We start from the raw sequence: 17,353 nt of genomic DNA, 5'->3' as shown, positions 1-17,353 counted from the left end.
GTTTCAGGTGTACAGGAAAAGGAATCAGTTATACATATAGCCATTCCTTTTAGACTGTTTTCCTATATACGCCATTAAAGGCAGTGTTTCTTGAGTCTTGGTTCTGTTTCAAGGAAGGGGAGGGACAGCGGGGTCAAGGGGAGGGGTGAGACCCCCAGTCCATGCTCTGTCCTCTGAGACACCTTGTCTTCATGTTTCTTGTGGCTTCCTAAGAGGACACGGAAACTTACACCTGTTTTGGGTAGCTAAGTTTTCCCAGCTTGCTTCCCACCTGAAGAAAATCGGTGGCTCAGAGGTCTTTGTTGCCTCGCAAACATTTCAGTTTCTCTTAGTTCAGACTGGTAGGACTTTGATAGTGTCACTTTCTCTACAACTTAGTGGATTTTCTATGTATTTGATTGCAGTTCATTCCATGTGTGAAAATCACATTTTTTTCCCAAGACACGCTTCTCTCCAGATTGAATTACTAGCACTTTGAGTACATCCTGTGGCAGTGGACCCAGGCCTCTGTCCAACTGGAAGATGTACTAAATGTCATTCTGTCATATTTTGCAGTATTACAGCCACACCCCTCTTTGGGTCTTTGCCCTGAAGCCATGTTTTCCTGCAAGTCACCTGAATTTGGTCTTTGTCTCTCTTGCTATACAATTCAACAACCATTTCCTGGATTTAACCTTTCTCCCCACAGTATATCTTAATTTAAAAATCTTTTCCTGACTTTATTGGCTGAAGATAACAGTTTTATTTTCTAAGTAGAAACTTCTGGGCTGCTTGCAATGTTTTTTTAATTGGGGAGTAGTTATTTACAAGGCTGTATTACGGTATGCTGTGCAGCAAAGTGAAGCAGTCATACATGCACATGTACACCCCCTTTTTGGATTTCCTCCCCATTTAGGTCGCCACAGAGCAGTGAAGAGAGTCCCCTGTGCTATATAGTAGCTTCTCATTAGTGATCTGCTTTATACATATCAACAGTATCAATAGTATACATATGTCAAACCCAGTCTCCCAACTCATCTCCCCTTGTTTTCCATATGTTTGTTCTCTATGTCTGTGTCTCTATTTCTGCTTTGTAAAGAAGGCTATGTATATCAATTTTTTCAGATTCCACATGTATGCATCAGTATACAGTATTTGGTTTTCTCTTACTGTTTTGTTTGGTTTTGGTTTTGAGCATGTCTCTTCCTTGTAAGTAACTTGCTATATGAATTTAAAAGCAAACAATTCATTTTTTCAAAATTTTTCTCTTTGATTATGTTGCTCACCACTTTGAGTGTTTTTACCATGCAACAAATCACAAGGTGGAAAATCCCAATATTCAGATTTGCCCACTTGGGCAAATGTCCCACTTGGACCTGAAGATCAAGTTTATCTGTACTGGCCAACTCTTCTAGAACTCTATGGAGAGGCATCAAGAACTGGTTCAGCCCTAAAGAAATATGAGAATTCTTAAGTTGTACTGTGTCTCCTGTTGGGACCCAACAGAGAGAAATGACAGAGCAGGACTTCATTATTTTGAGAATTTTCAAAATCTTACCTCTGTTCCTTGGAAGGGCCACAGGTGCAGATTCTACTGGTCTGGGAGTATCTGGAACAGAAGTCTGTCATCTGTCAGCCGCAATATATGGTGGAGACAGGGATTACCAGCTATTTGATAGAGGTACACTTTACATAGGTCACCTCAGGTACCTGTATGCAAGTTTCCTCTAGAAAGAGTGAACTGCCAATTCTTTCTACAAAAACTAGACTGATTTAGAAAGTTTATGGCAGCACCCAGGTCTACAGTGGATGGATTAACTGTCTGTGGGCCATCGCCTGCCACTGCAAAGTCAGTAAGGCCAAGGCTATAGACATTACAGATGTCTGCAAATACATACATGCACTGGAGGCAAAAGAGATGAATCCATTAAAAGTACACAGTTTGTCTCCAACAAAGATAGAGCTAAGCCTCTTACTGGGCTTCCCAGGTGGTTCAGACAGTAAAGAATCTGCCTGCCAAGCAGGTGCCTTGGGTTCAATTCCAATGTTGGGAAGATCCCCTGGAGAAGGAAATGGCAAACCACTCCAGTATTCTTGCCTGGAAAATTCCATGGACAGAGAAGCCTGGCGGGCTACAGTCCATGCAGCCTCAAAGAGTAGGACTTAGCTTAGGAACTAAATAGCAGCAAGCCTCTTACCAATGGAAATCACTGCATAAATTCAGCTTCTTGGGGCAAATGGACCAGGTCTTCCTGGAACACAGGCAACAAGCTGACTTTGGTGCTCAGCTCTCCAGGGTCTGCAGATCTAACCGGGGACTACACGTCCAGTGGATGCAGACTCTCCATAAGTTCACAGAGGCTGAAGACTAGGATGGTGTGGCCCAACTCATTCCAGAAAGGAAAGCAGGTAGCCTCCTCAAACTGTACAAAGACAGGCTCTTATTCCAACCCAAATGCTTGAGCGGAAGGCCCTGACATACTGCTTTACACCTCATATATTAAACTTGGTATGGTGTAACTAGTGTACTTAGGGTTTAACTTCCCCTGGTAGGCAGACGCACTTTCCTTACAACGCTTTCCTTCGGGCCCAGCAAGAAGCTCTAGCTCTAAGTGTGGGGTACTGCTGACCTCTAGGCCTGCCCAGGAGGCAGCTAATCACACAGAACCCCTGGTCCCAGGGCCCGCAGAAGCAAGTGTGTCACCACTGGTTCTGCTGAAAGGAACATGCTGGTCTATGACGCATTGGAGAAGCATGGCAGGGTGGTCGGAAGAGAACAGCTCTGAGCCAGTGACAGTCACCATTATAAGCTGCGTGTTTTCCACATCTTCAGACTGTTTCCTATACTTCCCGTAGATTATTACCTTTCCTTTCACAGCAGCCTCCACTCTGTTGATGGGGAGAGGCCTGGCTCAGCTCTGATGCTCACCTCCCCCCATCACACAGCACTCCAGCCACTTCAATCACCAGCAAGTCCTGGATGCTTCCTCTTCCTCTCTCCTCAAGCTCTGGTCTCTGTTTCCAGGTTTTCAAGTGCTTGGAATGCCCTTTCTCCGACCCCTGCCCCCAGGGAGAGGGAGCGGTCTAGAGAAGGAGCCAAATACAGTGTAGAGTTGGAGGTGGCTGTGCACACACACAATCTGATGAGCCAAGGCCCCGACTGAGAAGCACAGCCACCAGACCGCTCACAGGGACCCCTAAGGAGCGGGGCTCCCAGGGGGATGCTGGGGGAGTGGTACTGCAGGATGTACTTTTCCTTCTCTATGCTGCTTACATTTTCCCACAGTGAAGGTGTTTAACTTCTCTCTGTGTTTTAAATTACATCTCCCATCCTTGCCTCCAGAGATTCTGACTCAGCGGGGAAGGGTCCAGGATTCTGATCTTCCAAAGACCCTTCACAGACTCAACTAAACAGTCAGTTTGGGAAAAAAAAGAAACAATCAGTTTGGGAACTGTGGTTGAAACGATTGTTTCCAAAATAATAAGGCAATTAACATTTTTGTTCTTAAGAAAAGCTCCAACTCTATTACACAATCATTTCTTATTATTTCCTTTTATTTTGCAGTAGCTTATTTCTACTACAAATATACATTCTCTAAGAATATTAGATTTGAATTATTTGTAAGAATTATAATAGCATTGGCAGTCATTTTAACAGTTAGCCACACTTGAACAAAGGGTCTAAATTAAATCATTATAAAGCATGTATTTGTGAAGTAAGTTTCATAAACTATTCTAAAATTAAGGCAAACAAGAAAAAAGTCTACAAATATAAATACCAGGGTTCTCAGATTCTAAAATTACAACATTAACTTAAATACCATCTGATTATCTCTCAAAACAATGGATATTCTCAAAAATACAAAGTACAAAGTTATTATAAATAACAACTTTGGTAAAATGTTTCACAAAACATTTTTAAGTTTTAACTTTGGGAAAATGTAAAGATGCAAATGTTTTTTTTTTTTTTTTCCAAAGGTTTTTCTTCTGTCTCATTTATTTATTTATTTATTTTTTTTTTTTAGTTTTTTTTTTTTTTTTTTTTTTTTTTTTTCCAGTGGGTTTTGTCATACATTGATATGTTTTTATAATTAACTTTTGAAAATATCTATACTGCCTTAAAATTCAGACATCAAAGCATCTATTTCTTTAAACTTCTTAGTTATATTTTCAATACATTCTCCAGCTTTTAACCTTCGCCCATCAATTATAAGACAGTCCTCTTCACAGTGGTTTTCAAGAGAGCTGCCTGCAGGAACTTCAGGGCCACATTTAGGTAACTGTAAAAATAACCATAGAAGTCACCAAATTTACTTGAAGACCAGGCTTAATTATCTGAACAAAACATAAAACCATCAGTAACTCCTTAACAAGGTGTTCTGTTATGCTGGTGGTCAAATAATGATCCCTACATAAAATATAATGTACGGTAAGTGTCAGTGTAAAAGTAACTGAAGATTTAGTCCTATCTCTACTCCTCGACATCATATATTTTTAGCTTTAACTTTTTGAATTGGAAAAATGTGATCATTAAAATTAAAATTCTGCAAGTTTTCTGTTTTTTATTTTAAAACTAACCATTACAGAGAATACAAATGACAACTGTTTTAGTCACACTTCTGATGACTATCTTCTCATAAGCACCTGAATTCCTTGTGAACATTAAGTGTGTGCGCTGGTTTAGTTTGAAAGGTCACAGGTAAAAACAAGGCAAACATACACATGTACACACGAGATTTACAACTTCAGGGTTCATTAAAGGCAGAGGTAACTTCCCACACAATGTGGAAAAAAAACAACTCATGTAGTTTAAGCAAGTACTTTCTACTTTCATGTATCAAAAATGTACCTTTTAATACAAAGAGGTATCCAGTAAACTCTGTCTTATTTGTATATGGATTATCTAGTTTGTGAATTATTTAGGTGGATTTTATAACAGTCTGAAATTAATTCCCTTCCATTTTTTTTCCAAGTCAGGGCATGTCAACCAGTGTTAATGTTAGCTAAGAACATAATTAGAAAGGTGAGTCTACTGAGGAAAGCAATCTTTGAGTACTTCAATGACAAACAAAAATGGATTTTGATTATCCATGTGTGTATGCTTTTGTTCATGTTGCTCTTCTCAATTCATTGGTATAAGTGCTTGAGAGTAATCAACTTGAAACCTCACACATGAAATGCATGATGAAAACATCATATTCACAACTTTGAAAACAGCTCAAACAATATTTGCCCAGAGAATAAACATGCTCAGAACATCAAAATTATCAGGTATCTCCTTCTGGTGTGTTAGCTTATAAAAGATCACTTTCTTTAAGAAAACACTTAACCCCTTTCTGAAAACAAAATACATCTTCAGTGTTAAATACCTTTGGAAGCCATATTAATTTTTCCTACTAACACACACACACAAAATGGAAGGAAGAAAAGAAAGGAGAAAAGAAATCCCGTAAGTGATCATTTCTTTACCTTTAAGCTGGAAATTGCTCCAGCTCTGACAGCTGGTCTCATTGCTATTCTCCTCATTTAAAAGTGAACAAGGCCGTAAGTACCCCAACCTGGCATGAATTCCAGGCTTCTAAAGCTCTATGTGGAGAGAGGCTTACGAACCAGTCAGCAGGCAGCACTCACCTGCCTGCCAGCAAGTTAAAACAGTTAATTTTTATAATTCCTAAATGCCTTTTGAAAGCATAAAACATTACAAGAATCTAAAACAAAGAGCAAGCTCCTGGCTGGTGATGTATTAAAACTATGTATTTTACCTTAAGACATAAAAATCAGAAGTAATTTTCTGTTCTATCAAGTCACTAGTTATAATGGCAAAATAGAAGCCAATTTTGTGGCTGTAAAAGCTCCAGGACATTTCTATAAAAATCAACCTGCCTGTATTTTTGAATAGACAAACTGCTAAGACTGAAAAAAAACACTGCACAAAACCATATGGTGCTCAAACAAAATACACATTTGCCAGAAAAGAATAATTTATATATTAACTACATGTATACAATAAATGTCACCAATCTATAGCTCTTGTTCTACGAAGGCTAAGATCTACAGAGAGAACAAGATTTTTTTTTTTTTAAAGGGACTCTGATCAGAGAAATAGTATTCGCAATCCATGGCAATTCAAGAACAAGTTGAGATCACTGACCAAGAAAACAATTATGTTTTTCAACTCAGTGTTTTTACCAATAATTTCTTTTTATTTAAATTTTATTTTCCTTTACAGTTTGATCTCAACTGCAAATTTTGTGTATTTTCATGATTTGTAACTTAGTCAAGAAGTGTTTAAGAATCATCTTTGTTCTTGCTGAAGTTCTGAATGAAATTAGCCAAAGTGGATGAACAATCTTGTCCATTTACAAAGCCACTTTTTCTGCACCTCAGAACAGAAGACTTGGGAATGCGTAGTTTTGCAAAGTGAGCATGTGGTAACAGAGATCAGGTGAAGAATTCTTAGCCCCTATTCCCTCCAGAGGCTGCCACTGCCAATTCTCATCTGTAATAATAGCCAGTCTTAGGAGTCAATTACTCTGCAAAGCACTTTTTCTGGTTTGCCTCATTTAACAGTCCTCTGAGGCAAGTGACAGGCAGCCTTGCCCAGGCCTGAGTCCTCACTGCCTGGACCAGGAAGGGGATGCAAGGACAGTATCCTGAGCCCGTCTCCCATCCCCTGCCTCCTGACTCCAGGCACAGCGGATAGCCAAGTAAGGGAATGAGGAAAGGAATGAAATCGGAAGGCTCCAGGGCGCTCACTGCCACGCCCCTCCTGGTGGACCACCTCGTGTGAGCGTCTGCCTCACGGCTGACTTCTTTCACACCTGCTACCCTGCTCTGTGTTAAAGACCTGGGCTTGCTGTAGTGCTGAGCAATGTGTCAACAACTTAAAATTTCTGCTCTCATTGATAAGTACTGAATGCAGTAGGCACACAGGGCCTTTCTCAGCCCAACATGGCTGGCCAAAAGAAAAAAAAAAAGACAACCCAGTTAAGAATGGTGAAATAGAATCTGGTGAAAAATGCCCCACGGAGGTCAGCCCTGTGCATGACCAGGCAGGGCAGGTTTCCAGGGGGCCTCGTGTCCTGGGGCTTCTCCTGAAGGCGAAGATCAGTACCTCCTTGGCGTCAGTGACTCTCACTATCCCTCTTCATTCCAGCCCCAAAGACCCAAAATAAAACAGCTCCTTGGCTCAAGTGTAGTCTTTTTAAAGACTGATAGAGGCATTCTAATTTCTCCACAGGCTACTAGTTTCTTGTTCACCTCATGATAACCAAGGGCTCAAATTTCAGAAGTGAAAGGAATTTCCCATATAATGGAAATGAATATCTGGGAACAATTTCTGCCATTAAAGGATCTGACGTTGCTCTTTAGGCCCGATGGTCATTATGGATCCTACCTTTTCTCCTGTATTCGCTTCCTCTCCGCACTCCTCTTCAGACTTCTTGTGGGTGGTTGTGTGCTCCAGAGCTTGCTCTAGCATTTGCTCCAGCTCTTTCAGTAAAAATTCTGTCTCAGAGACAACTAAAGAAACGTTGTTAATATAGTGAAAAAAAACCCCTACACCTTAATTAATTCTATCTAATTCATAATCTTAACCACCCTCAAAGAGGACATTTTCTAAATGTTATGAGGCAGGAGGAGAAGGGGATGACAGAGGATGAGATGGTTGGATGGCATCACCAACTCAGTGAACATGAGTTTGAGCAAGCTCCAGGAGTTGGTGATGGACAGGGAAGCCTGGTGTGCTGCAGTTCATGGGGTCACAAAGAGTCGGACACAACTGAGTGACTGAACTGAACTGAACAAGATAAAAAGTATTTTGCATAACTTTCAGTTATAGCCTCTCCCTGATGCAAAATTATTGTGGATTTCCAGGTGAATCTTTTATAATTATTCCTTGGCAAATGTAAGTGACATTCTTACTATATGTAGACTATAAGGATCCCTGACACTAAATTATTTTTTATTTATTTTTTAATTAATTTATTTATTTTAATCAGAGGCTAATTACTTTCCAGTATTGTAGTGGTTTTTGCCATATATTCACATGAATCAGCCATGGGTGTACACGTGTATTTTTAAAATAAGAAGCCAAGGGCACCAAATTAAATTGTTACTTATAGACCAGGAATCAGCAACTTTTTTTCTGTGAAGGACAAAAGAGTAAATATTTCAGGCTTTGTGAGCCAGATGGTCTCCATCACAACTACTCAATTCTGCTGTTGGAAAGCAAACCATATGTGAGTGCATCTCAGTCATTTCCAACTCTTTGCAACCCCACAGACTGTAGCCCACCGTGCTCTTCTATCCATGGGATTTTCCAGGGAAGGCTACTGGAGTGGACTGCCATTTCCTCCTTCAGGGAAACTTCCCAACCCAGAGATTGAACCTGTGTCTCTTGTGCCTCCTATATTGGTAGGGGGATTCTTTACCACAGCGCCACCTTCAACCAAATGAGAGTGGCTGTGTCCCAATAAAACTTTATTTACAAGAACAAGCAGCAACTGATAATCGTGAGCCACAATTTGTTAAGCCCTGCAATAAACTATTAAAACTACTGTTTAAAAGGGGAAGCCACATAATTAAGTGTCAAGTCTAAATCCAGGCTGAAAATGTAAAGTGAAAGTGTTAGTTGCTCAGTCATGTCCGACTCTTTGCGACCCCAGGGACTGTAGCTCGCGAGCCTCCTCTGTCCATGGAATTCTCCAGTAATGAATACTGGAGTGGGTATCCATTCCCTTCTCCAGGAGATCGAATCCAGTTCTCCTGCATTGCAGGCAGATTCTTTACCATCTGAGCTGCCAGGGAAGCCCTAGTTTATTCTTAATCAAAATATCAATGCATCTCAACTGCCAAATCTAATTTTTAAAAAAATTCATACACTTATAAAGGCTGTGCAATTTTTCTGCTACTGTGACAGAAATATGTAAGTAAGCAAAATATCCAGTAATTCATCAAACTTGCTGATATAAGATAATATTCCCAACAAAGATATAAATACATAATATAACTCTATAGAGCGATTGCTGATTAACAATATCAAATGAGTTCCCTATTTAAATAAAACAAACATTTTCAATTGATATCGAATCTTTCTCAAGTAAAGATCAAGGGAGGAGACTAGTGGCCTGCTCCTGCACAGCAGACAGATGGGGCCCTGAAAAGTCTTTCAAGGGCAGCATGACTCAGAGAGAAAGAAACACGCCCCATCATCTTCCACTCTGGTTATACAAATCTGACATATACCCCATCATCCGCTACTCATTGGCAGGTCACCAAAAACCACATCAGGGATGTAGAGCAGCTGAAAGTTCATGGAAACCCAAGCAGGGCACACCCTTCAGGGCTAAATATTATCAGTGAATATGGAAGCAAGGTGTTTCCAGCAATAATAATAATAATTTTAATTTGTGTAATATGATATACACATCCATCCATTTGTGTGTGTGTGAGTTTTACACAGACAGGTATCCTTATAAATTAGGCATGTTATAAGGGTAATAAACAGAGATTATTAATGTACTGGAATTAATTCCAGTTCAAAAGAATCCATTTTTATTACCATTTTCTTTTATTCAACTGACAAATGTTTCCTGTGTGTCTTCTAAGGGCCAAGGACCCGAGAGAAGAGCCACAGGCCGGTGAGCCCTCCTGGGCGTCATCCTCACCCAGCCAGTCTCAGGTTTCCTCTGTGGAAAACAGTTTGCAAGCAGTTTTCTGATAAGCCATTCTACACCTTAGAATCAGTTCCTACGTTCAGAAACAACACAAACAAAAACTGTGACTTACACGTGAATTGTAAGTATACAGATCTGTGGTAACTGCTAATGCCTAAGAACACAGAGTGTAAGCTACCACATTCTAGAACAACAGTATTCCAAATCTGGGGCATAAGAATCATCTGAAGATGATTAAAAAATAGGAACGCAACACCATGGCTTCTGAATTAGAATTTTCTACAGGAAAGTCCATTTTCATGGAAGCACTTGTGTTGAGAGTCACCTCTCTTTGTGACAGATTTCTTACTTAGTAACTTGTCACTTAACAATAAGAGTGTGACTATCTTCACATCAATTCTCCAGTCCCACTCATGGACGTTGTGTTTTCCTATTTTACATTCTGAGTCTATGAAAATTGATAGTGACACTTAATGCACTGTTGAAAAGATGAATTTTGAGCTCTGCTATGAAGGAAAAATGGTACACAAACATCTTTATATTTCTAAGCTGTCTGTGAAAGTCGCTCAGTCATGTCCAACTCTTTGTTGACCCCACGACTGTAGCCTGCCAGGCTCCTCTGTCCATGAAATTCTCCAGGCAAGAATACTGGAGTGGGTTGCTGTGCCCTCCTCTAGGGGATCTTCTCGACCCAGGGATCAAACCCAGGTCTCCCACATTGCAGCTGGATTCTTTACCAGTTGAGAGAGAGAGCAGGGAAGCCCTTATATTTCTAAGGCTAGACTACAATACAATCAATTTATGATAATGAATGTCATTGCCGAGTGCCACTGCAGGCTCTCTGTTTTCAAGTGATCTGGAAAAACATGTATACTGCCTTTCGATCAAAGGGTAGACAAAGTAATGGATGGCTTCATAAATCAAGTAGGGTTCATAACACCAACTTGACTGATGTCAAATTCTGCTTTCAGAACAACACGAGGCTTGCTTTTCTAAAAGGTATTCCTATACTGTAAACACAGAGCCCAAAAATAATTCTCAGAAATTGCAGTTACTGTAATCTACAAACGAGGTTATCAAAATTGGTCAATGATCTCCAAAGATAGAGACAGAACGCAGGCCTGTGCTGACTGCATGACCAATCATCTTCTATCAATCCTGATTATCCGGTAGTTTTCCTGACTTGCTTCAATTTGTTGTCAAGAGTAAAGTGGTACCATTACAGCTGCTCTATCACTCAGAAAAAGTGGGAGGAAAAAAGTAAAGAAAAAAGAAAAAAAGGTATCTCTCCCACTGAAGTATGAATCTGGCTTTTTAAAATGAATTTTTATAAAATAAATTAGTGCTGGTTTTTCATTCCTGGTAAGAAATAACTTACTGTTTATCTCAATAAATCAGTCACTATTTTAGAAAAAGCCATCAATGTATAATATATTTATGAAGTTTTCTTTATTCTCTACTTCTCTATTAAATGCTTAAAGAAGCTATTTCCTCTTTTATATAAAGAGGCCACTGGTTCAGTTACTTCAAACTTGGCACTGAAAAACAGCATCTTAAATAAATTTTCAGGGCCATTTCAATGTTGAAATTTTGAAGCCATTCTTCCCGAGGAGAAGGGTGAAGAGGAGGAAAAAGCACTTGGTTTTGATTTGTTTTCAAGTAACCACAAAGCCTCTTCTATCAGCTTAGGATGTAAATGTAGAGATGAGGGAACTACAGGCTCAAGTGAATGAAGAAGGTGCCTACCTAGAACAAACAGACACAGGGGGCAGGAGGGCCCAGAGGATAAAGATAACTCCCAACCCAGAGCAGGCAGGCCAAGTCTGCCTTCAACAGCAAGATAGCAGCCTTCTCCCCTGTCAGCCTTCTGCCCCCACCCAGGCCTAAGGCTCATCCGGGCATCATCCAGACCTTTTCTGTATCAGCCATTCTCTGCCATGGTCACCTGTCCCAGGTGAATGATAAACACATCCCTTGCTAATTTACTCATGAATGTTAGTAGACTGTTAACTAATCCAGGGTTATATGTCAATATAGGAGGAGAAGGGGAAGACAGAGGATGAGATGGTTGGATGGCATCACCGACTCAGTTGACATGAGTTTAAGCAAGCTCCAGGAGTTGGTGATGGACAGGGAAGCCTGGTGTGCTGCAGTCCATGGGGTTGCAAAGAGTCAAACACGACTGAGTGACTCAACTGATACTGATGATATGTTAGTCTTTTACTAAAACTTCTAGAGACTGCCTACTCCACAAAGAGAAATGAGGTATTTACCAACAGACAACACTGATACAATGAAACAAGTGACAAAAGCTCAAAGACTAAAAATAAGAGAAGTAAAAATCTGTTCATTAAGGGGGATGTGAAGGGCAATAATTACACTTTAAAAAGATGCTTAGAGCAACTAGCAGTGCTGTATGTGACTGTGACTGCACGGGTGCTCAGTCATGTCTGACCCTGTGACCCCATGGACTGCAGCCCGTCATCCTCCTCTGTCCAGGGGAAATTCCAGGCAAGAATACAGGAGTGAGTTGCCATTTCCTACTCCAGGGAATCTTCCTGACCCAGGGATCCAACCCGTGTCTCCTGCATTGGCAGGCGGATTCTTTAGCACTGAGCCACACTGAAAAACCATAAATTTAGCTTTAAGCTTCTGTTAAAGCAACCAAAGAAATACTGCAAACTTTGATTAATTTTAAGAAGCTACGCGACCTTAGAAAAGGCATACAACCTATTAAGTGTCTCTGTTTCTCCACTGATACCATAGGAATTATACTAAAATGTACCTTATTCATCTCATACAGATTTTGTGAGGATTAAACTAATATATATGAAATGTTTAGAAAAGTGAAGACACAGTAACTGTTACAGGTGTATCAGGTGTATCATTATTATTCTATTATTATTTCACCATCATAGATGGAGTTTTTGGTTCCTAAACACTGAAAAAAAAACAATGGGTTACAGAGACAATCAAATATAATACGAGATATCCCTGGTAGCAATTTCCCAAAAAATGCAGACATACTTACTCCACAAACAGTTATCTCTTAGATTGAATCCGTTTTTATAACCATTTTTCAAACTTGTAGTAAATTTACAATGCTGTGTTTTTCAGGTGTACAGCAAAGTGACTCAGTTACACACGCACCCACATATATATTCTTTCTCAGACTCTTTTCCATTATAAGTTATTAGAAAATATTACAAAACATTGAGTATAGTTCCCTGTGCTATACAGTAGGTCCTTGTTTATCCATTTCATATACAGTAGTGTGTGTATGTTAACCCCAAACTCATAATTTATCTCCCACCCCAGCATTAGATAAAATCTTTACATACCCATGAACATACAGTTTAATCATTTATATAATGATCCCTCAACTTTTTCTGTTGTTTTCCAGAAACAGTCCTCTCTTTCTTGGATAAGACAGCTTCTCTTGCATTTTCTTTATTACAGATGAAGAAACTGATGTCTGAAAAGGTAGGGCAGTTACATGTACTTGCCTCTCCCTGGGATCTCGAACTAAGGGAGAGAGAAGCAACTGCAGAGCATGAAGCCAAGAGGGCACATCACAGCTGGGGCAGCGGACAAAGGGGAGATGTGAGCACCCAGAGTGTAAAGAAAGAGGGCCCCAAAGTGGAGCTGAGACTCAAGAGCCAGATGCTATCATTTTTGTCTGTTGTTTGATCTAGGACTGATTCTACCTTAAGCTAAGAAGAAATGAGAGACATCAGAGACGTGAATCAAGGAAGCCACAGAAATGTGAGTAGTGAATAAAGAATTTGAAGAGGATGCAAACTACTGAAAAAGCACCACTCTTTCAGGAAGTGGACAGAGAACACAGAAGATGAGACGCTTCTGCTCTTCAGTTCACATGGCATTGGATGAGTGAGACACAGACCAGGGAAGCCACTCTAACAGTGAACTACTGAGGCTTTCAGAGCCACGCAGCAAGGAGATTACTGACGGGCAGTCACTTCTGGTCCATGGGTCCCTGCTGCCCTAGGGTCTCTCCTGTAGGATCTTGTGCCAGCTGGAGGGGAGAAGGACCCAGCTGTGGCGTCAGGTCACCTAGGGGGAACTCACTCTAGGGATAAAATGACTTCTGTTTCTACGGGAATATGTGAGCTGATCATGTGAGGCAAAGGAACAAAGCTGCACTCCCCACACCAAAAAAGGAGGCACCTTAATTAGCAGGAAAGCAGCAGCAGACTAAGTTTAAGAAGAGAACAATAGAATTCTGTAGTAGTTTAGGAGAGAAAAGAAAGATATAAAATAACCACTCTTGTCAGGAAGCATTTAACAAGAGGCTTCCTGTGTGCTGTTTTGGATCTGTCAGGAACCCTCTGGCCCTTATTAATTCCTGAATATTAAGGAATTAAGAGGAGAGGCATGCCTTTCCTGTGGCTGAGGAATCCAGGCATTTCTCATTACAGTGATAAGTACCCTCTTCCTTCTTATGAAAAAGTGATTGTTTGCAACTCTCTCTTTGATAGGGATCGTCTTACTTTTTGTAAGTCTGGAATTTTAATCTTTATGTTTGCTGAGAATAACCACCTTGTAAGACAGTATGCCATGTTGATTAAAACACCTTTGCTCCATCAGAGCTTGGGTCCCCGTGTCTTTCTTTCTCTCTCTCTCTCTCTCCTCTATTTCTGGCTAATTCCTTGGAGTGCGGAGGCCCGCTGAGCTCACTTTCTTGCCTGGGCTTCTAAGACCCTCTCGAGACGGCACACTGTGCCTTCACCCACTTGAGAGGGCGCCTGGTGCCTACATGCAGCAGCGCGAGCCCTAATAGGACTCTATTGGCTTTCCGCTAAACCAGGGGACATCAGCCTCTTTCTCTCTCTCACTTTCTTATTCTCGACTCCGGACCACCAGGTTCCGGTCCAATAAAGGACAACACACCCTGTCCTTCCTTCTGTTCCATGAGACTATGTACAAATGGCGCATTTAGCCCCATAGGATGTGGGGGTGGCTACAGGAGAGGAAGTGAGGCCCGACAGCTTCTCTGGGTTCAATCGGCTATGAAACCTCTTTGTGTGGCTGCCAAAGTTCCACCTTGTAAACAAGCACGTGCCTCTTTTCAAGACCAAGGACAATGTAGAAACAGTAAAGCGCTTCTGAAAGCAAAGCCTTTCCCCCTGCAGGCCACCTTCTCCCTACAGTGCTCTAGCACCCATGGCAGCTGGGAGCCCCAGGCTCTGCTTTTCCTCCTTCTCCTCCTTTGGCAGCCCTGGCTAAATGTGGAATAGAGAATTCTAGATTGAAATGTACTGATGTTGGTATTTCCTCCTATAACTGCTGGTGCTTTATTTTAAAAAAAATCAAACATATGACAAAGCCAGACAAAATTTAATTTGAGGGGATAGAAATTTAAAGACAATGGAAAAGCCCTAGTATGTAAATTAATGCCAGAATGCCACTAATGTTTCTCATATACATATACATGTACATTTTGTTTTCTTCAAAGGACTACAATTATGTTTGGTGGAATTAAATACAGGTAAAAGAACTAAAAGCAAGACAGGCCTTCACATACCCATGTTTTCCTTTGATAAGGCATCATCTGAACAAACATTTTCAAAAGAGGATTTTAAAACAGCTTTCCTGGAAAAAGAATTTGACAGATTTATTTTTTAAAGAACAAGCATGTATATTTAAATGATCATTCATGAATACTGGCAACAGTAAATTATGAATATATATTTCTTACCTTGAAGTATCTTTTTTTTTTTGGTTAATTTACACAGTAAGGAAGGCAGTGAAAAACCAAAGGGGAATAATATTGATTTGGGCTCTCACTAGGTGAGAAGCACTAACAAGCTATCCAGCACTTTACATAGCCTATTTCATATAATCCTCCCTCCAAAAACATACTAAATTATTGTTACTCTCATTTTATGAAGAAACTGAGGCCCTGAGAAATTGAGAAATTTGACAACATAGGAAAATGGTTGAACATGACAGAACTGAATTCTGTCAAACTGCAAAATCCATGCCTTTCCCAGTATACTGTGTTGCTGATTTAGAGTCAGAAAACATTTGTTCAGGCACATCTTCTCTAACCAGAAGATCCTAAGAAAGTCATGTAACTTCTTTAAGTCACAAATTTTAAATGGAGATAATTATGATACACTTCGTATCTATTTGATAGGGTTACTGTGAAGGGTAACTGAGATTAGGAAGTGAAAGTCCTTTACAAAATGTAATTATTCATCTTCAGAAAAAGGACAAAAAAGAAAAGAAGGACTGTCATATCAAGCCAGTCTTTGTCTTTAAGCAGGACTCCTTTTCACATAGCACTGCTTACCATTCAATAAAAAAACAAAAACAAAAACCTATACAATTGGTTCAATGATAAACACTAAAACTTGTTATCCATGATTTATTATAAATGCTTGTTTCTGGTTTGTACTACCTATGTTTAAATTTAAAACCTGTTTCTCATCTGGTCGCTCACATGATATTAATCTTTGAAACTTACAGTTCAATACATCTATACAAACATAAAACTTTCTCCATACTTCTAAGACTACTACTTATATTATTAATTCTTTTAGAAAATTTACAACATATTTCCCTACAGAAACAGAATAAAGAATCAGGGGAAGAGGAAGGTAAACTTGCAAACTCATTCTATGAGGCCACCACCACCCTAATACCAAAACCAGACAAAGATGACACAAAAAAGAGAACTACAGGCCAGTATCACTGATGAACATAGATGCAAAAATCCTTAACAAAATTCTAGCAAACAGAATACAAGAACATATTAAAAAGATCACACATAATGACCAAGTGGGCTTTATCCCAGGGATGCAAGGATTCTTCAACATTTGCAAATCAATCAATGTGATGCACCACATTAACAAATTGAAAGATAAAAACTCTATGATTATCTCAATAGATGCAGAGAAAGTCTTTGACAAAATTCAACATCCATTTATGATAAAAACCCTCCAGAAAGCAGGCATAGAAGGAACATACTGCAACATAATAAAAGCTATATGTGATAAACCCATAGCAAACATTATCCTCGATGGTGAAAAATTGAAAGCATTTCCACTAAAGTCAGGAACAAGACAAGGGTGCCCATTCTCACCACTACTGTTCAACATAGTTTTGGAAGCTTTGGCCACAGCAATCAGAGAAGAAAAAGAAATACAAGGAATCCAGATTGGAAAAGAAGTAAAACTCTCACTGTTTGCAGAAGACATGATCCTCTACATAGAAAACCCTACATACATGTCCACCAGACAATTACTAGAGCTAATCAATGAATATAGTAAAGTGGCAGGATATAAAATCAACACACAGAAATCCCTTGCATTCCTATACACTAACAATGAGAGAACAGAAAGAGAAATTAAGGAAACAATTCCATTCACCATTACAACAAAAAGAATAAAATACTTAGGGATAAATCTACCTAAATAAACAGAATACCTATATATAGAAAACTATAAAACACTGATGAAAGAAATCAAAGAGGACACAAATAGATGGAGAAATATACCATGTTCATGGATTGGAAGAATCAATATTGTGAAAATGAGTATACTATGCAAAGCAATCTATAGATTCAATGCAATCCCTATCAAGCTACCAACGGTATTTTTCACAGAACTAGAACAAATAATTTCACAATTTGTATGGAAATACAAAAAACCTTGAATAGCCAAAGCAGTCTT

At 39.7% G+C, this 17,353-nt stretch overlaps 1 protein-coding gene across 1 annotated transcript in view; it reads right to left on the bottom strand.

The window, feature by feature from the left end:
• Window positions 1-4,064: 4,064 nt before the first annotated feature.
• ZCWPW2 (zinc finger CW-type and PWWP domain containing 2) overlaps window positions 4,065-17,353 on the bottom strand; it is a gene marked incomplete at its 5' end in the record, with an annotated part of 138,947 nt that continues 125,658 nt past the window's right edge. The window contains 3 exons of the mRNA XM_061129137.1: window positions 4,065-4,259; window positions 7,376-7,500; window positions 15,202-15,269. Of these exons, the coding sequence (XP_060985120.1) occupies window positions 4,098-4,259; window positions 7,376-7,500; window positions 15,202-15,269 (355 nt within the window). The remainder of the gene's footprint in view (window positions 4,260-7,375; window positions 7,501-15,201; window positions 15,270-17,353) is intronic.

This window comes from Dama dama, chromosome 24 (assembly GCF_033118175.1).
Source record: "Dama dama isolate Ldn47 chromosome 24, ASM3311817v1, whole genome shotgun sequence".
Lineage (NCBI taxonomy): Eukaryota > Metazoa > Chordata > Mammalia > Artiodactyla > Cervidae > Dama > Dama dama.
This window is presented reverse-complemented; position numbering and strand designations above follow the sequence as displayed.